The sequence below is a fragment of the Numida meleagris genome, chromosome 9 (assembly GCF_002078875.1).
Source record: "Numida meleagris isolate 19003 breed g44 Domestic line chromosome 9, NumMel1.0, whole genome shotgun sequence".
NCBI lineage: Eukaryota > Metazoa > Chordata > Aves > Galliformes > Numididae > Numida > Numida meleagris.
This window is the reverse complement of record NC_034417.1, coordinates 2,343,736-2,370,457: the sequence shown is the minus strand read 5'-3', so window position 1 is coordinate 2,370,457 and position 26,722 is coordinate 2,343,736. Positions and strand designations below refer to the sequence as shown.

Here is a 26,722-nt window from a genome sequence, read left to right as displayed (position 1 = left end):
ACTGAATCTTCTAAAAGGAAGAACTACTCTTCCACATTGCTCACACAAATTTTTACTCTTTGCTTGGATGGGCAAGGAGCTGTTTTGTCTTTTGTGCTATTCATTAGGACAATAAAAACAATACTGCAAAACACTGCCTTGAACATTTACAGTAGGCTGAGTTTCATTATGTTGTAGCTTCTTTAAAGAGTCACAATACAAGAAAAGCCTGTATTGTAGGAAAAACTATTTACCAGAGTATTACTTGTCAGACCAGCTTATGTTATTAAGACTTTCCCACTATTCTCTAACAGTAATGTAGTTTTTCTCAATGGTGAAAAGCACTTAAAAAAATCTCACTGCAGTGAGAATCTTCAGAGTCAGGTGAAGAAAACACTGGGATGCAAACCTTGCTTAGGCTGTTGAGCAATAAGTGAAGCAGAAAAGGCATACCACTTCACCATCTTGCTGAAACTTTGTAATAGCATTCTTTCTCCCACAGGACAGAAACACAGCCTGTCATTTTTTTTTGCAGCGCATGAATAGTTTGCCGAGAGCAGAGTTTTAGTAAAAGTAGCAGACATCATGGATTCAACATACATAGGAACTCAAGCAGAAGACAAGCAATTCAAGAAGCTTTTCTCAGACACAAAGCAGGCTTTTGGAAATGCATATGCTTAAGTTTCAGGAGAATTCAAAGTTCTTTAAGTAAAAGAAAAAAATATTCCTGACATTGGTAGCAACAAGCTCAGTGCATCAAAAGACATTTTATACTATCAGTGTCTTACATATTCACAAGAGTAGTTTCCCTGTAATGCATACCCAAATACAGTGCTTTTCTGCTACGAAGTGCCAAATAAGCTTCAATTACTATTGCAATAGGTACACAGAGCAGTGCTTCCATGAATAAGTGCAACCTACACCTGAGTTTTTTGTCTAAAATGCACAGTAACAGCAACTCCTTGACAAGCAGAACAATTACTTTTGCTGTTTACAGCTTTTATGGGACATCTATGCAGGAACTAAAGCTGGATAAACCTCACCTTTGCCTTCTGTCTTCAATACTGAAGTGACTCCTTTTCTATAGGACTCAGGATTGAGGAGTTTTTCTTTAGGGCTATACAACGACCAAAGACCGAGTTTCAGAAGCCTGCCAGATCAGTTTGCAATCCTGGAGTTGTAAGCAAAATGGATTTATTGCCAATCCAAGACTTTTAACAGTATGGTTCTATTTAATATTAAGTTAAATATACCAGTTACAAATATTTAACCCCTCTGGCTTCTAATTACCTTCAGAATTCAGGAAGTCTACACAGGTAGAAGTGGTGACAGAAAGTATGGTGACAAATCAATGCTATCTCAATCCCTAAATGAGAACTTGTAATATGCCTCCTTACTTGAGTGTGAATCCTGCTGTTTGTATTAACAAGCACAGAGCAACCCAACTAAATCTACAATACAGGATCAGCCAAAAAACCAGCAGCAGTAAAACCAGTCAGCTCATACTGTATCTTTCTTCATATCTGACTGCTATGGAGATTGCACTTATTCCCAGTCTGAGATAGTCATACAAGACATTGTGTATAGAATGCTGACAAATCATGCAAGAAGGCCACTGCTTTCTAACAACAATGAATTCACAGCAGTTAGACATCTTATCGGATTAGTTTAAACTTTTATGCAAGTGAAGTGTAAGGTATTTATTGATTAAACAAAAGTCTCCACGTTTCAGCATGAATTTCCTTTATTTTATGAAGCACGCAGAGGCTTCCCTGATCTACAAGCAGGTATTTGGTGCTACGAAGTCAAGTCACCTGTAGTACAAACCAATGCCTTCCAGCAAGATTAGCAAGTATGTGCACCGCAGCAGAAATCTTTCCATAACTACACTGACTTCAAAGAGTTACGTGCAGGCTGCTGACTGCAGAGCTGAGATGCACCTTGTAGCTAGTAAAAGCTGACTTCTTTTTGAAGTATTCTTACCTTTGTTTTGTGCAATACACACCCGTTTTAAAATCTGCCCTGGCCTAATTCTTAGGAGTTAAGGTTAACGTGATGCAGATAACCCTTAAATTCATCCTCTCTTCCAATAGTAGATTCTGTTAGTAGGATTACTTCCCACATCCATGAAATTTAATGCCGGAGTCCCAAGAGGCTGTTCAGGTTATTAACCCACCTACAATTCTAAGAAAGAATACGTAGGCTCCAAGAGCGCATCATCTGCAGCCCGTGTTTAGAAATTAACAGAGAAGTCCACAAGTGCACTCTTACAGTAGTGAAATAACACTAAGAAACTTAAATCTCTCAAGCCATTGGTCTCAGCAGACCACACATTAGAATTACCCTTCCTTAACTGACATTTCTTTGGGTATCTGAGAACACCACGTTGCAATCAGTGTGGCTGAACAAATCTATTTTGCATGATAAAGCACATAAGAAACGGCAGTAGAAGTTCCGAACATTCCTTTCTTCCACAGAGGTAACTGCAGCTCTTGAAAGCAGATTAGTGACAAAGTATCTGAATAACACAGGACAGATTAACATGTAATTAAAATATAGCAGTTAGAGTATCTATCCCCCACTGTTGAGAAATGACAGATTCTTCCGTAATTGTACTCACAAGGTGTTAACTTTCCATTACATTTAACTAATTTTGTTCCGCTGTGTTACTTTAGTACTGAGTCAAATGAAACAAACAAGTCTGATACAAACAAGCTTCCTCCAAACCTTCAGTGAATTCACTTAAATCTCTATTTAAAACAGGTGCTTTCACACATTAAAGCTTACGCCTCCAGCTCCGTTTGAACCAATACACTGGAATCTTAAATAGAAAAACCAGACACGATTATAGGGCGGATATACAGAGATTTATTTAATCAGGTTTACTATTTACAGTTGAGATCACTTTCACATACTACTTTGCTACTCTACATGGCTACATTGTTTCCAAACCAGTTTAAGAGCTACACTCTAACAGTTCACTCAACACATAAAACCGCTCCTCATAGAAAAATGAAATATTTCATTATAGAACAGTAGTGCATACATTATACTCCTGAAAAGCCAGCTTGTATTTTAAAACACTAACGCTTGAAAGGTTTGATCTCTGAAGGTCAAAATTGCAGTCACATGATCCTAAAATTGTGGTTAGTTTTTGTTTTACTATTTATATATAAAGAGTACTGGACTTCACTTAAGTGTTTTTTAAAAAGTGACACTGGTGAGGGGCAAGAACAAAATACTTCTCAAATTAAATACAGCTGGCTTCCTTTGTACAACTTTGGCCAAAAAAGTTCAATGTAGTGAAGGTTTAACAAATTATCTCTTTCTATGCAAGAATCAGTCAGTTAATGCTTAGAGGTAATCTACCAAAGTAGGCACACATCCTTTTTGACTTCCACATCAGCCAATTTACACTTAACTTGCAAATAGTTTTGAAATCAGAAAGTTTACTAGTATACTAAAACATTTAGATACATGAATTGCTGGCTAAAACAGTGAAAGTCACAGGTATATATGGGTGTGTGTAAAGCTGAGCTGCTTTGCCCGTCACCAGTGTACAGTACGGCTCTCATCTGTGAAAGGTGTGCTCTGACTAAGCTTAGGACAAGAAAACTATTGCAGTAGACCTGGCCCATTCACCTTCCACACAAGTGAGATAAGATTGAACCACGTGTTCGCATTGTCTTCTAGGCATAGGTTCCACCAGTGATGAGAAGTTCGTAAGCAGGATCCCGACTCCTTCTACATAATACTATACAGGCACACAACATGCCCAGAAGCTATGGAAATAAAAAAGAAAACAAGCTGAGTACAAAGAAAAGACTTGAACTTCTTCACAGAAATTGTCAACGTGCTTTGTGAGGTTCTAACTGTCCATAACAAAGATAGCAACTGATGCCTGAAAAAGCTTCACTCCCCACTGCAAAAAGCAAAGGCCACCAACTCCTTTCTGTTTTCTTGCAAGATCATCTTAGAAATCTTTAAGAGAAGTTATTTTGGTCAGCCACACGTACGCTGCCACAAAAATTTTGATGGAAGAAATCACTCATTTTCTCTTGAAAGATACAGGTTTAGATGGTGTATGTAATATGAAAGATCATAATGTGAAATTCAAATGCATTAGCATCAGTTGCTGTGATGAAAGGGAACAAGACCAGGAGTTTTATAAACCTACTCCACCTTATTTCAAAGGCTACATCTATTAACATTTCATGCTAGAAAGCTCAAGGCCAATGTGAATTATTCACTTTTAGACAGCTTCCTGTGATTAGATTTTACAGTGCTGTGACTACACTGGCAAGTTCATCAGGAATTAAGGGTATGATTGCTTTGTATTCATTTACAAGACTTAAATAAGCACGATCAGGGATGCAGCACATAATATTTTACAGAAGTGGCCTATTATTTGCAAGTAGATTTTTTTTAATAGGTATAGTCTTTTCAAGTTTAGTGATGCATTGTATGGTCTTCAGTACTTGACAAGAGCTTCTAATGAAGTAAGATTATCTTGATTTGTTCACATGCACACAGGGAAAAAGTCTGTTCACAGATGTACATATTTCAAGGTGATCCTACTGGATTATAAAGCATCACCTAGGAAGTTTCTTAAAAAGAGACTTTAACAGAAAGTAAAAAAAAGAATTCAGGTGGTGAACAGCCAAACCACTTAAAGCTTGATGTTTTGTGAGAACATCAGTATACCGGAATTAGTTTTTTTTTTTTTTTTAAGTAAGTCTGGTGAAAATGTGAAATGCATAAAAAAGTTTTAGAAGCCAAAGCTTAACTGGTACGTGCAACCTAGTTAAGTCTGATGAAAGATTGAAAAGAGTTTTAAAAATGTTAGACTAAATAAGTAGTGATTAAAAAGAAGCATGACGAAATTTTAGTACAAGTTTTGTATTTCCTGGGAAGGAACAAGATGTAAAGACTTAAAATATTCTTTGCATGTAGTTTTATTCTCTGCTTTGGAACCAGAGCCAAATTCAGCCCGGGTCCAGAAAAAGCCTATGGAGATTAAGCTAGAGCATGGCACTTACAGCCTGTCTTTTGGTTTATCTCACACTTCCTTCACTTCATATCAGCACTTGGGTAATTCCAGTCCAGAGCCTAACTCCTAGGTAGGCATTATACTCAATGTCAGAGTAAGAGAAAAACTGAGTTACATGGGAGAATTATTCTTCATGGACAGAATCATTCCACATTCAGAATTAAAAAAAGAAGGCAAGCTCAAGTTAGACTTATGAGATAGAGCTTTGTGCTGCCAGTGGCTACAGAACTCTGAAGAAGGCTTGCAGGCAGCAAGCACAAAAACTTCATTATTTTCCCTGTTGAAAGCATGGATAAAATGAAGTGTGCTAGACAGAAATGTTCCTTTCATTGTGGGTTTTTTTTTTTTGCCATAAATCACATGTTTCAAATATAAGTAGCTCCATCACATTTACAGTTATTCACAAAAAGAATCCTGGTTAACTGACTCCAGTTATTCAATTTATATAGTTATATGAAATCTGAAAAATCAAAAACCAAGTTACGTAATAAAAACTTATACACTAATTTTTTGAGTCAATATTTAAACAATGTAAGTGCTTTAGGAGGCTAGAAGCACATTTCTGAAATTTACTGTAAGCACAGAATTAACTTTCACACTTCACATTTCTTGACAGAAATAATTTAGCATATAATTTTTGAAAAATAAGCAAGCATCTCTAAAATGTTCTAAAGCATTTAATTCTGTTTCTCTCCAATTGCTGCTTAATGTTGTGAACAAAAGTCTGTTGAAGAACGATACATGCATCTTCTAAAGCTTGAACAGCATTCAGAAAAGTTTAGACATCTCCCACTGTCAGGCTGTTTTGGTTCCTTCTTTAATTTGCCTGCTAGTATTAACTATGTCCAACCTCCTTTCATCAGAGGAATTAGCCTTTTTTTGGTCCTGTTAAAAACCTAACTGGCTGTACAGATATGCCACGCTTTGTATCTCAGATGATCATTAACTAAAGAAGATATCTAAGAATGAACTCCTGCAGCTAATCAGGATTAATCCACTGCAATGACTTTGCTCCCTTCATTTTGCCTCCAATTTATTAATAGTTCAGTGTTATCACTGTGGTTGAGACCAAGGAATTATCACACCCTTCCAGATCCCCATGGTAACTGGAATATGAACACGCTAAAAATTAGTTCGATGCAGAAAAGACAAAGTTTTCCCACAAACCAAAATCCTTAAGTTCTTCTTTCCTCAATCTTTCCATTTTAAAGAAAGCAGTGAAGGCTAAATTTGCTGACTTTAAACTACGAGGTAAGCTTTGAACAGTCTTACTGCATCACATACAAAATAAAAATCTGTTCAGAGAGGACTATATTTGGTGCTTATAGGAATGATAATAAAATTGGCCCAAAGGTAATAAAACAGATAGTTATTCCTCTACAGAACATGGCCTAGGCTACAGGCCATCCACTGAAGTTCACGTCCTTATCTACATTTCAATTATCCTGCAGACTATTTTGCTGAGAATCAGGCTAAACACATACTTGAATTCTGTATTTCAAATAGGACAAGGTCATAACTCATATCTTAAGTTTGGAGAAGTAATTAAAATAATAGTTTCAGTGTGCTTTAATACTAACTTGATTGAAACAAATCTTTTTAAAACATGCAAACTTGTAAAAATTTGAACTGTAGAGAAAGATATAAAAATCTGACCTCTGATAGATTTAAGTGTGATAACCAGGCAGTGAATGTAACTAGACAGACTTTCAAAGGTGTTCCCAACACCCTGCATTCTACCAAAGGCTGTCCAGAAGGCAACGTGCCCTATTTTATTATGTTGGCCCATCACACCGGAGGCTGATGATGGTGGAACATTCCCACCAACAACCTGTTCCATTTTGTTGTCATTGGGAACACTGGGTCACTGCCACTGGTGTGTTTTCACAAGCATGGCATGCAGGCTATTGCTCATCATCGGTGAAAATGCACAGCAAAAGGTAGTGACAATGTTGAAAAACAGTGTTCAGTAGCTGAGAATTTGCTCTATCAAACAGCGCTATTGTGCTCTTTGTATCTGCTGTAGTTTCAGTGGAAACAAATAGGAGGCATTACTTTCAGAGCAACCTACATGGATTTATTTTTTATTCACTTTTCTAAACAAGTGTCACAGATTGTGACACATAGCATCACTATACTTCAGCATCAGCAAAGAAATTTGTCAGATGCTCTTATTTTCTTTCAAGCTGTTTAGACATGCACTTTCTGCCAATTGCTTCGTTACTGACGTGGAGACAAATGAAAGCACCCACTGCAAAAGGAATACAACCAACATGCTTGCCTGGAATTCATTAGCCAGGAAGAACAGAAGGATGCAAGTAGTCACATTTGCATTTCAAGCATGTGGTAGAAATTCTGGCTCTGTCCCAATGGAGAGGAATTATAATAGTTATAATAGCATATTGGAGTGGATCTGTTAACCAACCTGCAAACTCCAATATTACGAATGCCTCCTCTCTCTATTCAGCTCACCCAGGCTCATAACATGCATTTTCTACAACATAACGATCTGCCAGATTAACTACGGTTGTGGAAATACCTACATTTTAATTACAGAAATATAATTCAGTATTTGAGCTGACTAAATATTGCTTTAGGAATTAAAAATTAAGAACAGCAATTAAAAATATCTTTCTTCAGCAGACTAAGCACCAAACTCGTCAAATTTTAAGTTCCATATCCGAAGTAATCTGGTTCTGGACAGTTCAACAGCAGTACTGAATATAATACTGAATTACCTATGAGTACAGCCTGGTAGAACAGGAATAGAAATTGAATTGTTTCCTCAAAACTGTTTTCAAAGGATGATTTGCTCACCTTCAAAACACACAATCCAGCTCAGAAGCTGGTTTTGAAAATTAAAGTGCTTAAGCCTCCCAATTCAATAGAAACAATGTTTTCTGTATTCAAATGCTATTAAGGGCACAAAAGTAATTGAAAAGTAGTTTTCAAATCTCTTGGGATTCAGCATATGTAGTACATTTCTCAGACACCATAAAATTGCCACAAACTGAAAATGTGATTAATGTACTAAGCCTGCCTGATTGATGAAAGCTCAAAATTTCAATTTTACAGGAATGTTTAAAAGACAAACACAGTCTTGTGGCTTTCTGGTGTTTTTTTAATATTAGTAAATACTTAGATACTGTTTCCCTGGTTACGTTTTATGACCAGGGAAACTGTAACAATTAGGGGTTCCCATGGAAGACAGCCCATGCTCAACCTTCAGCAAGCAGGGTCTCTAGTTTAGAGCTCCTTTTTTGGTTCAAGTCCAGCAACCAAGGCATCTTCAAGACAACGCAAAATTCTACCGAACAAGAGCAAAGAACGCTATCAAAAACCTTACTGCATTTTGTGGGTGGTCTCAACATCGCACGTATGCCATGAAGCATACTTACACAGATGTACCTCTAAAATGGCATCAAGTATGAGCCATCTGTTTCAAAGCTGTAAATTAAATATGCAAATTTTTATTTCTAGTCTCAAATGCCTTCAGAGCACATTCGTAGAGATAGATACCTGATGCTTAAGATAATTAGTTTCAAGATGTAATTTATCATTTACATTCTAGTTGATTATTGCACATAACAGACTTTTCAGCTATCTTGAAATCTAATAACAGGATATACATTCCCGTTTGCAGCAATTTTTAGACCACACTTAATTGAGAAGTTCTGTCTTGAAGTATTTAGATCATTTTGACTGAGGTTCATTTCTCTCTCAATCCAAGTACAAAAAAAGTTGTCAACATCCTGCACATAACTCTAATAGCCTGGACAGCACTTCAGAATGTCACTTGAGTTTACAGACAAAGAACATTCTCTTACCTGAATAGCAGCAAATGCTAGTGCTGCCCAGATAACATACATCATAATCTCTTGAAGCTTCTTTACAACCAGAGCCTCACAGCCCTGAAACAAAGAGGCTTGTTATATATCCCTCCGGCAACCACATTAAGATACACACCAAAAAAAATCCCCAAAAGCATCAAACAAAGCAGAAAGAAAAACAAGAAGAAAGAAGACATGTTTACTTCCTGTTAATAACTTCCACACCAGACATCATACTTATATCACAAAGGAAATTAAATGATTGTCAGCAAAAGCACATGACTACCTAGGCTCATCCTTCGGCTGTCTTACCTCAGAATAAAGGTCCATTGGACGGGTCAAACTGCCAGTACAATTGCTGAGAGTTGCTTTGCAACAGCTAAGGGGCACGCTGTTGTTTTTAGTTTGTTTGAACCAGACAGTATTCTCCCAGTCTGTGTAGTTATGGATCCCACAACAGCGCAGCTGAAAAACACACAGATAAACAGCTACTATGTTTACCAGTCATGAAACTAGACAAGACAGAAGTTCTAGCTTTAACAGCAAAATCACAAACATATTAACGTTAGGTTGCTTAAGTAACTCAAGTAACACAAGTTACTTGACAATGTTATTTAAGCACGTCATAGACTGAATGGATGGTTAAGTGGCGTGCAGCCTGAAATCATTTAACATTTCACACATTTGGCCATCTCACCTGCCTCTGTACATAGTCAATAGCACGACTGGCTGCATCAGGATTTGTCCCATTGTATCCATTGTATACTTTTTGAATGCTATGATCAACTTCATCTTCCACCTGTGAAGCATTAGCAAAGCATTAGCACACCAACAGAAGTAGTACAGGTCTAGGTAAAATAATTTCACTTTTAAAGCATAAAACTGAGAAAACCAAGATAATTCCCTAACATCCCAAGTTAAGTGTACTTTGATGGTATAGCTTATTAAAATTCTAACTTGACTTTGCCAAATATACTAACTAACAGCTAATGACCAAGAAAAAAAAACAACAAGAAGCTACCTTCAGTAAGATTTTAGACAAAGAAGCTTCGTGATCTATCTCAGAAAAGAAACTGCCTCTGTTGTAACATCATATCACTATGTCACAATATCAGATACATCACGATATAAGAGCAAGTATGCACCTTTCCACTTTCTACTCGCTTCCAAAGTTCCAAAGCAAAACCAGTAGAGCCACCTGGACTAACTCATTTTGTTTGGGACCACAAGGATATAACTAAGTCACGTCACCTGCTTTCTCTGTTCTGACCAAAGCATGGGTAAAGCAAAGATGAGGTATTTTGATTGACTAGTCTACCCTACAGTGATCAAACTCTATAAAATCCACCTCCCCCATCCTTTCTGAGAAATGTTGATGGCAGTACATGGTACATAGCAACAGATACTGGAATAGCTCCTTAAGCTACTGCAGATGAGTCAAGCTGCTAAAGATGCTGTTGAGTCCTTGTGTTAAAAATGGATGTCACTCAAGAATCATCACTTGTCCCCCAAAAGATGTCCAATATCCACTCTGTAGGAAGTCTTGCTAGAATCTTTTCAGTAGTATGATTCTGTAAACTGTTACGTAAGTGCACAGAAAGTTTGGTCTTATCGAACTTTGGTACTAGAGTATGTTTAAAAAAAGAAGTCACCTCAGGATAGCCACTTTCAGCAGGAATTACGTGCAAGGAATTTTAATCTCAGGATTGAACATGAAGTAAGCTTATTCTTTAGAATTGCAAATTATAGTAGGAAAATCTTGCGAATATATCATGGCAGAAAGATTGAGGTTGTTCAAATGCTTTAAGTGAAGAATTTTCTTTCTGCAGCAATAGCACAAGCTTATTGTCTCCTCCCAGTACTGGTTATTTTCACAAGTAGATCTGTGTTACGACACATGTAAACTAAATACAATTTAACCTACACAGGCAACTTGTTTCAGACTAGTTTGAAATCAGTTATTTAACTGAAGTGATTTAGAACTCTGATTCATGCAAGAAAACGTATCCCCAGTTTGTTATATAGATTTTAAAAAAGTCAGTAAATACTTGTGAGTTGTTTGACTTGTTTCAATTAGGGCAGCATGAGTGAAAGACAAAGCACAAAGCTACCAAAAAAAGAACCTTAAAGATCATCAAGTTCCAATGCTGCTGCCATGGACAGGGTTGACAACAACCAGACCAGGTTGCCCAGAGCCCCCATCCAACGTGGCCCTGAATACCTCTCTTCTGGGCAACCTGCTCCAGTGCCTCGCCACTCTGAGTAATAAATTTCTTCGTAACATCTAACATAAATGTCCCTTCTTTCAGTTTAATGCCATTTCCCCTTATTTTATCACTATTAGTGCCAAAAATTGGTCCCCCTCCTGCTTACAAACTCCCTTCAAGTATTGGAAGGATGTGGTGAGGCCTCCCCAGAGCATTCCTTCCTCTGGGCTGAACATCCCCAGCTCCCTCAGCCTTTCTTCACACGAGAAGTGCTCCAGCCCTCTGATTATCTTTGTGGCTCTCCTCTGGACCCACTCCAACAGCTCCACATCCCACTTGTGCTGGGGGCTCCAGGCCTGCACATGGTACTCCAGATGGGGCCTCATGAGGGTAGAGTACAGGGAAGCAATCCTCTCCCTTGCCCTACTGGCCACTCATCTTGTGATGCAGCCCAGGATGCTGCTGGCCTTCTGGGCTGCAGGAGCACACTACAGGCTCATGTTTTTCACCTACCAGAACCCTCAAGTCCTTCTCAGCAGGTCTGCTCTCAAGGGGTTCCCCTCCCAGTCTGTACTCATATCCACGACTGGAATGACTCCAGTGCAAAACCCTGCACTTGGCCTTGTTGAACACATTCACATGGGCCCACTGGATGGCATCCCCTCCTTCTGTTGTGTCAAATGCACCACCCAGCTTGGTGTCATCAGCAAATTTGCTGAGGATACACTCAATCCCACAATATCACTGATAAAGATGTTGAAGAGCACTGGTGCTAAGACTGATCCCTAAGGGATACCACTTGAGACCAGCCTCCACGTGGACACAGAGCCGCTGACCACAACCCTCTGGCTGCGACCATCCAATTAACTCTTTATCCAACAAATAGTCCAGCCTTCAAATCCATATTTCTCTGATTTAGAGATAAGTATGCAGTGCAGGAACATGTCAAAGGCTTTGAACAAGTCTAAGCAGGTAACATCAGTTGCCCTTCCCTTGTACACAGACGCTGTCACTCCTTCACAGGAGGCCACCAGATTGGTTGAGCATAATCTACCCCCAGTGAAGCCATGCTGGCTATCACAGATCACCTCTTTGACTCGTGTGTGCCTTAACATCTTTTCCAGGAGGATCTTTTCCTGGATCTTCCCAAGCACAAACATGAGGCTCAAGTCTTCCTTCCTCCCTTTCTTAAAAATGGGAGTTACGTTCCCCTTGTTCCAGTCATCAGGGACTTCGCCTGACAGCCACAACTTTTCAAGTGTGATGGAAAGTGGCCTGGTAATCAAATCAGCCAGTTTCTTCAGAACCCTGAAACGCATGTCATCTAGTGCCATAGACTTCTATGCATTCAGCCTCATGAGACGGTCTAAGACTTGCTCTGCTCTTACAGTGGGATGGATTCAGTCCCCTGACCACAACATACAGGTTTCAGGGACATGAGAAGCCTGGGAATTCTGACTGCCAGTGAAGACTGAGGCAAAGGGCATGCTGAGTACCTCAGCCTTCTACATATCTGTTGAAGTCAGATCTCCCTTCTCATTCATCAGAGGGTGTACATTCTGCTTTGCCTGTCTCTTCTGACCCACGAATCTAAAGATACCCTTGTTATTTTTTGCATCCCTCACCAAGTTCAGGTCTAGCCACACCTTGGCTTTCCTGATCCCATCTCTGCATGTCTGAAGAACAATTAAAAAGAAAAAAATAATCAAAAGTATCAGAAATCTAGGAAGCTTTCACCTCCCCATTTATAATAGATATAATACTCTTGTTGCCCTTGAGAAAAACAGTTTAAAACAGTAGGTACCAAAGGGTAGTAGAAAATGGCCATTACTTACTAACAGTAACTTTGTCTGCCCTTAGAAGAGATTTAAGATTTAGTTTTCAAATACTGACTCCTGCATGTCAGCTACGTTAGCATAAGGCCATGCTGTCACTGAAAAGATACTCCTGCCTCTTCTTTCTCCCAAGCTCTGACCCTTCATTACTGCTGGTGAAGCTGTGTAGTGGCAAGACAAAGGAACGTACAAGTTGGGACCAATCCAATTTTCAGGCAATTCAAGTGTGTAATTTCAGACAGGCTACGGAAGATAGATGTATGCATCTTTTATCTGTTCTGAATGCTGCTAAGCAGAGAATAGTAAACCACTTTTACACTGGCATTTAGAATGACCGTAGCTCAGTCCAGATCAGATACATGGTAATTTCTGAAAGACTATGATGTTATATGCTGTCTCTGCAGACATTGGAGCAAAAAGTAACCATTCAAGTTACCATGTATGAATCCAACATGTTCCCCATTCTTGGGAAGTACACAGCTTTCCCCAGTTGCTTTTAAGGACTGCCTGCACTACAAGTTAGAGTCCCATTTGATCAACTCATCTTTTCAGTGCACTGCCAAAGATACCAGAAATATAACGTACATTGCAGTAACTGATAATGTTAAACTGTTATTGATAAGTCTGAGACATTGGTATCTTAAAATTTAGAACAGCAATCTCAAATGAACACACTGAATGAATATCCACTAGCAGTTTTACAGAATCAAGTACAGCAAAGACAACATCTCTGTATTTTGGTCACAGTTCACAGTAACGTTTAAAGGTTATTACCTTTGCTCTGTAGATGTATCCAAGAACCACCACCACAACTTCAGTAATAAAAACCAGGAGCAGGATGATCACAAACTGTAAAATACAATTCAGAGTATTTGTGCAAACATTCTCACACACTGACTATCTGAAAGTCTTAGTACAGCCTTTGATTTATTATGAAGTTATTTCTCAGGTTTCAACTTAGCAAATTACCTAAAGTAATTTACCTAAAGTAGGTTGACCAAGAGAGTCCAGAGGTGACTTAACAAGTTTTAGCACTTATAGCTTTACCAAGTAATATGAATAAGAACTACCACCAATAAGAACTACCCAGTCAGGTAAGTGCTGATTATTTGGACAGAAAAACCATACTGGAGCCCTTCAATGATGCGCTTTTTTTCACTCTTATTAGGTAAATATGACTGCCACATCAAAGAAGCTACTCAGGCTATTACTACAAGTGGTAGAGAGACTAAGGGAATGTTTCTTCAGATTAAGTCTTGAAACAACAGCAATAACAAGCTATGCATTTGTATTAGTATATTTGAGAGCACTTTTAAGCAAAATTAGTCTAGACAGCATCCAACAGCAAAGTGGGGGCGATTTAAATACCGGCCTAACTTAAATCCTACCTAATTCTCAAGCTAAAGTTATAGTTAAAATGCTTGAAAACACATAACAGATTTCTGGAAACTAAGTGCCCAAATTAAGCCATACAAAGAACAGTTAAGCATCATAATCACCCTCAGTCAGCCTCCTTGCTACATGTTTAACACAAGAAGGCTCCTGTCTCACCTTTCTGCCTCTCCTACTTCAGCTTATTAATCAGAAAACATAAAACAGATTAACATTTGTTCTGACTTAATTATAAGGAGGTTATTTTAAAAAAAGATCACAGCTCTAAAATGTGGAACACAAATACTCTGCTGCTGCCTGAACAGGCAAACTAACACCATTATTTAGAACAGAAAACTAAGAAACAGAAATAAGATGTTCGGAGTGAAATTAACAAAATTTCAGGCTATAAAACAAGGTAAGAGGAAATATTAAAAAAACCATGCATTTTGAAAATCTATTAAAAGGGCAAAGGCCAGATACACAACAAGCAAACACCATCACACAGCAACACCGCAACTTACTGTAGCAAGTCCACAGCGACTTTCACGAATTGTGGCGCAGCATCCAATAAGTCCAATAATAAAAAGAAGTGTCCCCACAGCTATGATAATAACTGCTGGAATGAGCGTGTAGACATCTTCGAAGAAGTGATCATAGTCGTCATATGTGATGAACACATAGGCTCCCACGTAGCACAGTATGCCTGCTGCTGCCTACAACAGACAATAACATTTAAGCTTCTTTGAACACCAAACCCTCCCATCTGCGATTCTACTGCGTAACAATTATTTTGATCAAATATCACAAAGTAGTGTTCTTCAGAATTTTTTATTTTATACATCTTTGCTAGATCACAGCGCATGTTTGTCCAGAATACATCCAATGGAGGCTAGCTTTCCAATTACTTATAATCTAGATGGATCTAGTTTTGACTACGCTATCTAAGTCTCTCAAGGGATGTAGTTAAGAAATGAGGGTTAACCATACTATGAACACCAAAAACTTGCTCTTTTCTCAGATACTTTCCCTCCTGTGCTGCTTACCCTTCTACATTCACAAACTGTACACTTTTGATAAATGGACTTCAGATCACTTTAAGAGCCAGTTATTAGCAACTGAACAGCTATTCAGAATGCGCACATGGTTTTTAACTATCGTCAATTAACTACTTATTTTTCCATTTTACTATCTGACTACTCATGATTTAAAGTTAGAACAGAATGCATACATGCACTGTAAACTAACTTCTCATAGAGACAACAGCTTTTTTGAAGTCAAAGCACCAATTGTTGAAAGACATAGGAAAAGAGCAATTCTCCTAAGGGTCATTGTACTAAGTGGCCCTTTACTAAATTGTGGAAAAAAAATCACTTCAAGTTACCAGCATATAACAGAATATATGGCCTGAATCAAATAGTACCTCACTTGCTACACAATGAAACTCTTGTATTCAAACTTAAAATGAAGCAATTATATTCAATTGATCTGCAATGACAGACAACATCATCTGAATGTTTCATGACACTTCTCTGGTGTCACTGGTGCATACAAATTACATTGCTTTGCTAGGCTAAGTTAAAACAATCCATTCTGAAGGTGCAAAGACTAAGGCACGATTTGAGGAATTTCACCTTGCCATAATGGTTAGTGTGCCCCTTCCAATCCACACCCCAGGCACAGAAGTCCACTCAACAGGACCCAAGGAGGAATGCTGCAGGCTGCCCCCCTTTCCTACTCAGAGGCTTTGTTACCACCCTACCCCTGCACTGTGAAACAAGAGGACAGGCAGGATGCCAATAGCAAGCTGCAGCAACTGAAGCACTATGAGATTGGGGCAGAGAATAGCAGTGTCAATGACCGCTTCAGGCCAGGAGGGACCTCAGGAGATCATTTAGTCCAATCTTCTGCTGAAGGCTGGATCAACAAGGAATTCAGACCAGGCTGCTCAACAGTTTGTCCAGACCTGAAAATCCCTAAGGATGGAGATGCAACAGCCTCCCTATGCAACCTGTTCAGCACAGCACAGAACAAGGCAAGATTTAAGAAAACTGGCGTCTATTATTTCAGCACTCTTTGCTACTATCTACACTTAGTTCTGCAATATTACTGCAACTATTTTCCATAAAACAACATTGGATAAGCACTGCTAGAATGAAGCCTCACATTCAAAATATCCTCTGCAGCACCTGGTTGTAGAAACACTAGGTAAAAAAACAAGGTATTAAGAGTCAGCTCAAAAGCACTCCCAGTTCTGTGTGGATCTGAACTACAAATTCCACCTCTCTGCCTTCATTTCTGCAGTAAAGGTAAGTGTGTCCTCCATAGGAATTTAAAGCATCCAGAAGCTCACATTCATCCAATAAAAAGTACTATGCAGATACAACAGTCATGAAACTGAAAATTAACAAAGACCAAAAGTGAGATACCACCTCCAGACAGCAAAACCTGCGGTGAACAAGCTATTAAGACACTTGCCCCTCCACACAAAACACACAAAGTGCTAATCTGACTGTAGAAATCCTGCCACGTTAGGTACAGCATGGCAAAATGCAGACATACAATTTTTGTAGACAAAGCAAAGATTCCAAGTAGTGTCACTGAACAATGGAATTACATTAACTGTTGCCTAGCAATGAAGCATGTGAATGACAGGCCAGTGATGTCATCTCCCACCTCTAAGAACTAAAATGCTTGCTAGAAGTATGGTATTATGTGAGGTGGCAGAGAAAAATGGCTGCAGCTGGCATCAGGCACAGAAAATACTCAACAAAAGTGAAATCAGAACCATTTGTGAGCCCTTTTGTCTTCCTCTGTGGTGAAAATTTAAGCAGCTTCCATCTTTTCTGAGAAAAATGTGGTTCATACAGGCAGACTTGAGACTCCTGCTAACTGCACGAGCAAATGCATTTAAAAAACATCTTTGAATAGAAGAAAATCCAGCGTTACAAAACTACCTATAGATGTTAGCTCCCCATCCCTCCTTTGAGAAGCATTCACATTTGGAGAAACTCTGCCCTTTCAATATCATGCAGGACAAGTCTAGCACATACAGCCTCAGAAATTAATGAGCACAGAGCGCATTCTTCCTAAAGAAAACACTGCTTTGTAACTGGAAGGTCACTTTTTTCTTTAGGCTTCTCAGATTAAAGCAGCCTTGTCTGAAGTCTTCACTTAAACCTTCTCACACGTGGTACTATATAGGCTGACCAGCTGTGACACTGCTGGTCCTCAGGTTTTGCTTCCAAAGGTTGTAGAATGGGTGTTTCTGCAGAAAAAGCTATGGAAGTTTGGAAACAGCAGGGTGGATCCCTTCATCTGTAAACTGTGCACTAGAATCATGAAGCAGTAAGTGAAGACATTGCCTCTCTAATTGAGAAGCGAGCATCTAGCCAATGAAGTGTCTATATCCTTTAGAATTATTGCTGCCTCGTCCACAGAATCATTTGAACAACCAATCTTCTAAAGAAGAAAAAACTGAAAACAGCAGTGCCTTCTGGAACTTAATATTCACATCAGTTTTAAAAGCTTAAAAAGATAATTTCTGTCCACCCATTACATTTTAACACCATTTCTGAACCAGTACAATTGCCTACTCTATTGCAGTACCATGAAAACAGCAACGCTGCCCTCAGTTTACAGCAAAAAGTTTCAAATGCCTTCCTTTCCTCCACACCAGTCAAGTGATGCCCAGTGCTTTCTTCAGCATGCTCTGAACAGCAAGGGAAGTAACACCAAGTACATCAGCATTTTCACTAAGATTAGAAGAGTCATTTGGAAGCAATCCTTTCTGCTCATCTTCTGACTGCTTCCACTTAGTACTCTGCAGTCAGCATCACTAAATGGTCTCTGCGTGTATAACAGGAGCCCATCTGTATGAAACTAAACCGGAGCTTGATTTCATGAGCTTCTATAATTTGTTTTTCAAAAGAAGGAAATAATGCAGAAAAACTAAGATCTGCAGCACAAGGAGGAACTAAAAAGTATAATCATCCATATCTCAATATTCATTATTCTGAATAGCAGAAGGTAAATCCACAGAATACAGATTTTGCTCAAATTAAGCGCAAAAACATTTAAATAAAAAGCTGTCTTATTTAGAAATGTGTTTCTCCCATCATTAAACAGAAATCAAATACATGACCTGCACAAATTTCAAGCAAGTCCTTTATAAGCAGGACTCAAAAGGAGAATTCTCAATCTGCTCAAGGCTCTGAATAGAGATGGCAGCAGCTCCTGAATCTGCGCCAGGTCACATGCATGCTCTACGCAGATGACTGGTCATTCAGCATTCACACATCCCTTCGGAGCTGTTTGCATTTAACTTACAGTACTGAACCTGATGTGGCACACTAATTTTAGCAGGAGATAACCTTTAAAAAGACTGCCAAGACAAATACAGTTGATGAGAGTAGTTTGTTGACTAAGTCTTTAACACTTAGACACCCCTTTCATCAGAGCAAAAAATGGGCCTCCTATAGTTCAGAGAAGCTTGATATGATTGCTTTGGCATCAGGCTCCAAGGACTTAGTGAAAAAAGAACAACTATGCAAGTAACTGGAGGGAAAACTAGAAGATCTACTGTACAGTGATACAGTGATAAAAAGCATCACTCCAAGTATTACAGGAAAGCCTTTAAAATTCAGGGTTCCCTCCATCTTTGGACTGGTGTAATGCAGACTCCTAAGCCAATGCCTGCTTTCACTCAAGTCAGCTTTCACCTTTCACATGCACTGAGGTAGACAAGCCTACTCATTCTGTAGACACATCCTGTGGCATTAAGTAGGTAGCAACAAGCACTAAGAACTGTCCTCATGCTTTCAATAACTTACACACAGTAGGTTTGAAAGCTAACATCTTTGCTGACAAGCAGCATGACTGGAAAGTAAGAGATCAACTGCACTTACTCTGCTGATCATTTATTTATCAACAGTGGAACAAGGCAGCTCTATTTGCATCCTAAGGATTTCTAACACTACCCTAACGTTCCCTCAAACAGATCTAAATGAAACTCATCTCAAGGTTCTGTCTGCACAAAGCATTGTCCTTTGTATCGCTTTCGCTATTTGACAGTCAGTTTCTACACAGACATTTTTTGATTTTTTTTCCCCTCTTATTTAACTGAACCAAAGAAGAACATTTGTTCCCATGGAATCTCCATTCTGTTCTCTATGTCAAGAAAAACATGATCTCTGAAAAAGCAAACCAAGATAGCAGCAAAGCATTATACGTAGGAGAAAACATTTGCACTTGGTATCTGATTCCTTAAGAACAGTATTCCACTTTTTTTGATAATGAACCCTGAATAAAAACAATGAAAGTCTGCTGCTCCCAACTTCACCATCACTGATGAGTAAGTTCTGGTAGTAATATTGGTCATTGCTCAGCCCAAATATTGGCTGCTCCACTAGTATGTTAGACACGCTATCTTCGCAACATGTCTACTTCCTACTTGATGTTAAGGCTTCGGTGACTTACTTTACAATGCTTTTCTAGTCTGATGGGAATGTGCATTTTTTTTTTAAATGCCATATTCACTCAGAAGATTTGGGGGGTTGGCAGTTGTATCAGTTTCTTTCTAAGTTTCTTTTCTCCACGTGCATATCAACATCTTGACATTTTCTACCTGTACACAGAGACACTGGTTTACTATCCAATATTCAATCTCAAAGCAGTACCTTAAAAAGTGCTTTTCCCCCCTGACATTCTTCTCCATTTGACTTTTACTATATTTCAACATTTTCTGATCTCTCCAACACCAGGATATTCATAACCTGACTACTGTCAGATACAGGAAGATTTCCTCAATCAGTTTTTCTTATAGCTTTCTCTACTTCAAAGTCTACTTCTTCAGTTTTAAGCTCAAAGGCTCTGTAGGATCAAGCCTCTCTACATTCTTCTCAGCACTTCTCTGCTCCCTGTCTCCCTCCTCCATTGCCCTCCAAAACAAACACAAGCTCACACGCGACACTTTTCACTACTTGTTTAAATCGATGTCCATGCACCATAGAGCTCAATGGCTTCCTGACCGCTCCTCCTCTCATCACTAAATATTTAGGTGCAAAACTGAGCTGTGACTGTCTCAAAATCCTTTGGGAGAAGAAAACTAATCAATTCTAATCAGCTTTATAACATGGTTGAGGTATCTTAAAGGTTTACAAAACAATGTAAAATTCAAGCCATGTGGCTTTCTCTACACTAGCCAAATTCAATTCTATAATGCTATGCATTAAAAAAAACCCATCAAATTCAGTTGCTTTCGAAACAAAAGCAAAATACTGAGCTAAACCTCGTCTGCATTTGGCATTACATTTTAAATGTCATTAATTGTGAAGTGCAGAGCACAGGACTAAGGATTTTCACTGTAACTGAAATAAATGTTTCCAATATCACCCTTCTTTTCTCTTTAGTCAGAATTATAAGTTGACCTGACTCCACAGTTTCCAGATTCCCTGCCCTGCACAAGAGCAATGATTATCACGTGCTATGAAGGTGTCTCGCTAAGTGAAGCAAGACTTCAAATCCCACATACTACTCAAATATGACATTTTGCTTTGCAAGTTGTTTTTGCTTCTCTCAGACAAACTTTTTAAGCACAAGACTATATCTGAACAATTCTAAAGAAAAAAAACCTAATGAACCAGAGACTTGAAGCTCATTCTGTAAAGAAACATGATGAGATTTACATTTAAATGCAAATCAAAGCCTTGCCAAAAGTCAGGACCTGATCTGTTTGTTACCTGAAAATTTGGGCCCAAATGCTTTAAGAAAATCATTCAGAGGCTGTGACACTTCAGGAGCTTTACACCCTAATTCCTGATTAAGTTCTCCGCAATGCACTGGATTCCAAACTGTTCAATGTTCCTGAAAACACACTCATCTCAATGCCAGAACAGCAGAGGCACAAAGCAGGCTACTTTCACATCCAGAAGTCACAGTCCTTCAAAGAAAAAGGCTTCTGTCAAGTAAACTCCTCAGAGGCAGCCTTCGGGATTATCTGCCCATCTACTCTTTGATCATCAAAACACACCCAGGAAGTTTCTTCATTGCCCTGGCGTTTGAAGTCCAAACCAGAAAATGCTCAAGCTTCCAGTGAAATGGGAAGGTTATGTGGCTGATTCCCAAAAGCAGACAGAAATGAGCTCTAACTTTTTACATTGATTTCTACTGCTAGATTTTACCAAATTCAGCCCTTGCTGCATTTTCTTCCTCCTTTTCTACCAGCAATCCACGAATGCATTACAGTTTGGATGGCTACAATTCCTGTTAAGGACAGCACAGCTAATTTCCCTAGTGTAATACTACAGAACATCTAATACTGTAGTTACCGTACCGTGGTGAGTACGTATATGTTACAAAGTAAGCACAGAACTGTAGAAAGCCTTCTTGCTATACTGAAATGAAGCCTGGAGATTCAACAACCACACTTAGGGTTATTTTATACTAGTTAAGTCAAATAAATGGTAAAAATTAATGATTTCAAGCTAGTTAAGTAATTTAAAGAGCAGTTAAAAGAGTTTGTGGCTCACAAAAAAAAGAAAGCATCACAGGAGCAAAAGCAAACTTAATTTCTTTTCTCAAGGAGAAGACGTACAGGTGAAGAAAAAACCTCAAAGCAAGCATGGGGCACTGTTTCAGCACTGCAGGCTGTCAAAGCGCATATATTCTTCATGAACATAGACTCCTTAAGTAAATTACCAGCATCCCTGAACATTTTAGCTATCTATCCTACCTCCTAAAGAACGAGCCTGAAAGCATTTCTCCAGCATTTTTGCATTTATTTTATTTCTTCAAAAGGCTTTCAACTAAGTTGTGCAAGTCACCTGATGAAGCTTTAATTTAGTGCCCTAGTTTCAGCTGGGATGGAATTGGTTTCTTCAGAGTGTCTGGTATGATGCTATGCTTTGGTTCTAGGAGAAAAACAATGCTGATATCACAGCGGTGTTGATAGCTGCTGCTCAGCAGTGTTGTCCAGAGCCAAGGCCATTCGCAGCGAGAGGCCCAAGGAGCTGGAAGGGAACAGAATCAGGACAGCTGACTCAAACTGGCCAAAGGGATGTTCCGTACCATATGACTTCATGCGGAAAGAGTTCTGAAGGGGGTGAGGGTTCATCTCACTTTCTTCCACTGCCTGAGGGCTAGCTGGGCATCCATCAGGGGGTGGTGAGCAACTGCTGGTGCATCCCTTGTTATAAGCATTATTTGATTCCTTTTCTCTATTCTTGTAAATAGTTTAATCTCAACCCACAAGTTCTATTTTGTTCTTCTGATTATCGCCCCTATTCCACCGGGGGGAGACACTTCAGAAGTATTTTGGAAAAATGCACTTAGTAGAATCATCATTGTTTTATTTCTTGGGTGTAATAAAATGAAATAAAACATAACATCAGACTTTCCAGAAGGAGATGAATTTGTAAAATCAAAAACTAGCAAACTGATTGGAGCTTGGGCTAAGTCAGCAGCCATAAATGAATGAGCGGGTACAGCTATGATCAGACAGCATGCCTGGCTGGCCTTTTCCATAAGGCAGACAGATATGGAGCTGACACAAAATTATTTGAGATGGCAACCTACTTGGGTCCAATGCAGAAAAATAAGATCTTACTCCTAATGAATTAAGAAGGCCTGTGTGAGTACAAGTGAAGGCACTGCTCTTAATGCCTGCTGCCACAAACAGGGACAGCTTCTCTGCCTTTGGCAGTACCATTTACACTAGTTTGCTTCTCTACACAATTGGCAGCAGCAAAAGGAACTTGCTATTGCCAACACGCATCCTCTGTATTAACTTAAACAGTCTTGTCAACTGAAGGATTTGTTAACAATATTAAAATCACATATACATTAAGAAAATAAACAATAAAACCTTTTTCTTGCTGGTCTTTTTTTTTTTTACCTCAAGCTTAGTAATTACCAAACACTGATATCTGAGTATCTCTGTGAGTTGAAAGAAACTGCAGAAACAGAACATGTGAACTATTGCAACATATACAGAAGCCTGAGGTAAACATCTCAGAGCACTGCAACAGATTCATACTTAACAGGGACAGTATGGTGGCTTCACATGAATAGAAGTGCCATCAGTGGAACTGCCCACTTCAGCAGAACAAACCAGACAATGCTCTTTACTTATTAGGAAGCATCAAAACCTTAGTTCCTCTTCTGTTATTAAGTACTTCTTCAAAACGGGGGTGTTTTTTGATACCACTGTCATGTTGATCTAAGAGACCTACACGTTGGTTAGAGTTGCAGTCCCATGGTGCTGTCCTCCTCCCCAGCCTTCTCATTTTTTGTCTTTTTATTGAAACATTACCTCTAGCTGAGAATTTGCTCTATCAAATAGTGTTATGGTGCTCTTTGCATCTCTTTTAGTTTCCGTGGACAGAAATAGGAGGCATTACTTTTGGAGTGACCCACATACCTAAAGGCTTAAACTTCTCTAATCAAGACATCATCAGGTTCACAGTATCAAAAGAACAGCTGATAGATACTAAATGTTTTCCCAACAAACTGAGATAGAAAATAGTACCAAAGGAGAAAATAAGAACCAACACGTTTAGTAGACAGGAATTCAAAAGAAATTATTTTTAACAAGTTACATTCAGGACTAGAGAATATAATCTGCTTTGTTCCTCTAGGCAGGAGTGTTAATAACTTTCTGAACATCTCACATTCAAAGAACTCAACTATAAAAAAGTGTTCTGAACATTCACACCCTCCCACAAATATCAGACCCGTGGTTAGGGAGAAAAAAAGTTATAATAATAGAAAATCCCGCACTGGAAGGGACCCACTAACATCATTGAGTCCAATTCTTGGTTCCACATCAGATCACCCCAAAATCCAACCATATTTCTGAGAGCATTGTCTAAGCACTTCTTCAAACATAATTCCCTCAGCTAGTTATCAGAGCTTTCAATGACTGTATCAAACTAATCTCAAGTACAGAATTCAACTTAATTCTGTAATACTAATGCAGACCATAAAGATTATAGAATGATGCTCTGAAATGGCATACTAAGTTTAAAAAAGCAATTCAAGGAGGTTTCAGAGTTACTTGACAAATTATAGGCAGTTGACTACTGTCAAAAGCCTCAGTGTAAATCTAGATGATCCGATTATCAATACTGGAATGACATATGAATGACAGAATATTTCTGTAACAGCACAGAAGCAATTATATTGCCAACTAGATGGGCACTAAATGTTAACATACACATTCAGCTCAGTCACCAAATGAAACACGTTATATCAAGAATATCAATTCATACTTTCTTCTCTTTTGCCATTTAAAATTGAGACGTACAACTTTTGCTGAAATTATGTAAGTAGTACACATTCATTCTTTCCTATCTTTACGCTACAGCTTGGCTAAAGAGCCAAGACTTAGGTTTTGAGGCTTTCAGTTTTGGAGAAACCCGCATTTATCATTCTACACACAACTTATCAGCAGTATGGCCATTGCAGCTGCCTCTCCGTCAAAAAGCTGCCACCAAAAGTTGACTTCTTAGACTGGAGATAGTTTACAGAATAGAATAGATTGGTGACAGTTTGATTTGACACAAAGTACTCTGTATCTAAACACAATCTGTCTACACATCATCTGAGTCAAGTTTGTTTCAAGAATAGAACAGCCATTAAAAACCCTAAAACACTACACTGAGTATGACACAAAATAGCTTCTGTGCTTAACACTGCTTCAGTCAAGTTCTCTTGCAATTAAATTACTAAACGCAGCAAGTAGCAAACAACACCTTCCAAATATATAAAAACATGAAAACCATCATTGAACTTCGGGGTTGGAAGAGAAAACTCGTACAGAATTTGCATCCATTAAAAGCACAACCTAATTTATACCAGCAACTAAGGAGCAAAAAGGCATTCCTTCAAGAGGCAACTCACAGCAACTTCATGTCCAGTGAAAAACTAAGCATTACTTGGCAGCTATCACATTGCTCTTTCAGTATCACTTGCAACTATGCATGTAACAAAAAACCATGTCCCACAAAGGAAACTCCAGCTGTGCTAGGTTGATATCACTACATGATACTTCAAAGATAAGCAATGGACACAATCAAAATGAGCTATTCCTAACACACATCTTTTAAATATGCCTCACACTTACCGCTCCTCTCTCTGAACAGCTGTATATACAAATGCCAGTGAGATTGCACAGACATGCATTTTGCCCGATCATGATTCATTTTTTGGCACCAAAAAGAAGCACTCCTTTGTAAAAATTTAGAGAAACACATTTACCCTCTAACACTTGTTACATTTCATATGGCTCTTACTAGTCATTATCCAGCTAAATATAGCTACATTTTTATCTTCCAGTATCCTGTTACCCACTATTCCCTCCTCAAAGCTGAAACCTCTGAACAGCAGTGAAATCTCCCCTTCTAGAGCTAGGATCAGAAAATGAGAAACAGAGCAGCTAAACCCAGAAAAGGAATTCTTAAAGTTCACAGACAGTTTTAAGTTCTGTTTAATCTCTATACGCGTTGCTCTGACAGGGCAATGACGACATTGGACATAACATAAAACTACACGCTGTTACACCCATCCTCAGCAAGGCGTTTGCCAGCAGCCTGCTGTTCCTCCAGGCCGGGTAAGCACAGCTTTGGCAGGCCCAAGCAAGGCATAAATACTGCTGTGAAACTGTGCAGACTTGAAGAAGTGACTCACAGGACTCACTGTCACACCATTAAGTTCTATGTATATCCCAGTTCTGTGTTAAACGTGTGGAAGAAATCCGTGCTACATACTTACCACTAAGTGTTCGGGGCAGACTTCAAATCAGCGGGCTGTAACAGCTCTACAGAAACTGAGGCGGCAGAGATCTGAAAACCCCAATACCGCAGCTCCAGCTGCATCACGTTACACAAGAGTCCCTACCGCAGGAGCCCTGACGCTCATTAAACCTTTACGACCCAGCGCTGAGACAACAGAGGCAACCCGGAGAGGAGGAGGGCGGGTTGGAAAGGACTGCACGCACCGGTGAAACGCGGCTTCCCAAGAAAACACATGAACGCTTTTAACAAGAAAACGTTTAAAGACAAATGGGACGCGCTGAAAGAGAAACGGGAGCGGCATGGCGGCGCGGGGCCGCTCTCAGGCGGCAGTAAGGCCGGGACAACGCGGCCCGCACCGCCCTCTGCTCTCAGCGCCGGGCCCCGCGCCGCGCTCAGCACAGGCCCTCCCAAGCCACACCGCTGAGGTGGGCCCATCTTCCCCAGCCCCTCCGGACTCACCCAGAAGATGAGGTTGAGGAAGACCAGGACGGTTTTGGAGGAGGTGATCCCGCACTGCCCCATCGCGTCGCTGCCACCGCCACCACCCCTCAGCCTCCGGCCGCGCGGCTCCGCTCCCCTCCCTCGGCTCCGCCGCCAGCCCCACCCCACGTGACCCGGGCAAGCCGAGGCGCCGGCGCGGAGAGCCTAAGATGGCGGC

The 26,722-nt window shown here is 39.5% G+C and overlaps 1 protein-coding gene across 1 annotated transcript; it reads right to left on the bottom strand.

Annotated features, from left to right (window-relative positions):
- TSPAN3 (tetraspanin 3) lies at positions 2,825-26,689 on the bottom strand. Its single transcript, XM_021407893.1, has 7 exons — positions 26,524-26,689; positions 14,797-14,988; positions 13,676-13,750; positions 9,557-9,658; positions 9,172-9,324; positions 8,857-8,940; positions 2,825-3,761 (listed from the first exon to the last, which is right to left on the bottom strand). Exons 1-7 carry the CDS (start codon positions 26,584-26,586, stop codon positions 3,669-3,671), a joined length of 762 nt encoding a protein of 253 aa, XP_021263568.1. The 5' UTR covers positions 26,587-26,689; the 3' UTR covers positions 2,825-3,668.

Bases quoted from the DNA above. Each gene is read 5' to 3' on its own strand.
- TSPAN3 (XM_021407893.1), bottom strand. From the start codon at position 26,586: ATGGGGCAGTGCGGGATCACCTCCTCCAAAACCGTCCTGGTCTTCCTC. The intron at 9,325-9,556 runs GTGAGATGGCCA...TGTGTTTTTCAG, and splicing joins TTGACTATGTACAGAGGCAG to CTGCGCTGTTGTGGGATCCA. The intron at 3,762-8,856 runs GTAAGAGAATGT...TTATTTCCATAG, and splicing joins TAGCATTTGCTGCTATTCAG to CTTCTGGGCATGTTGTGTGC.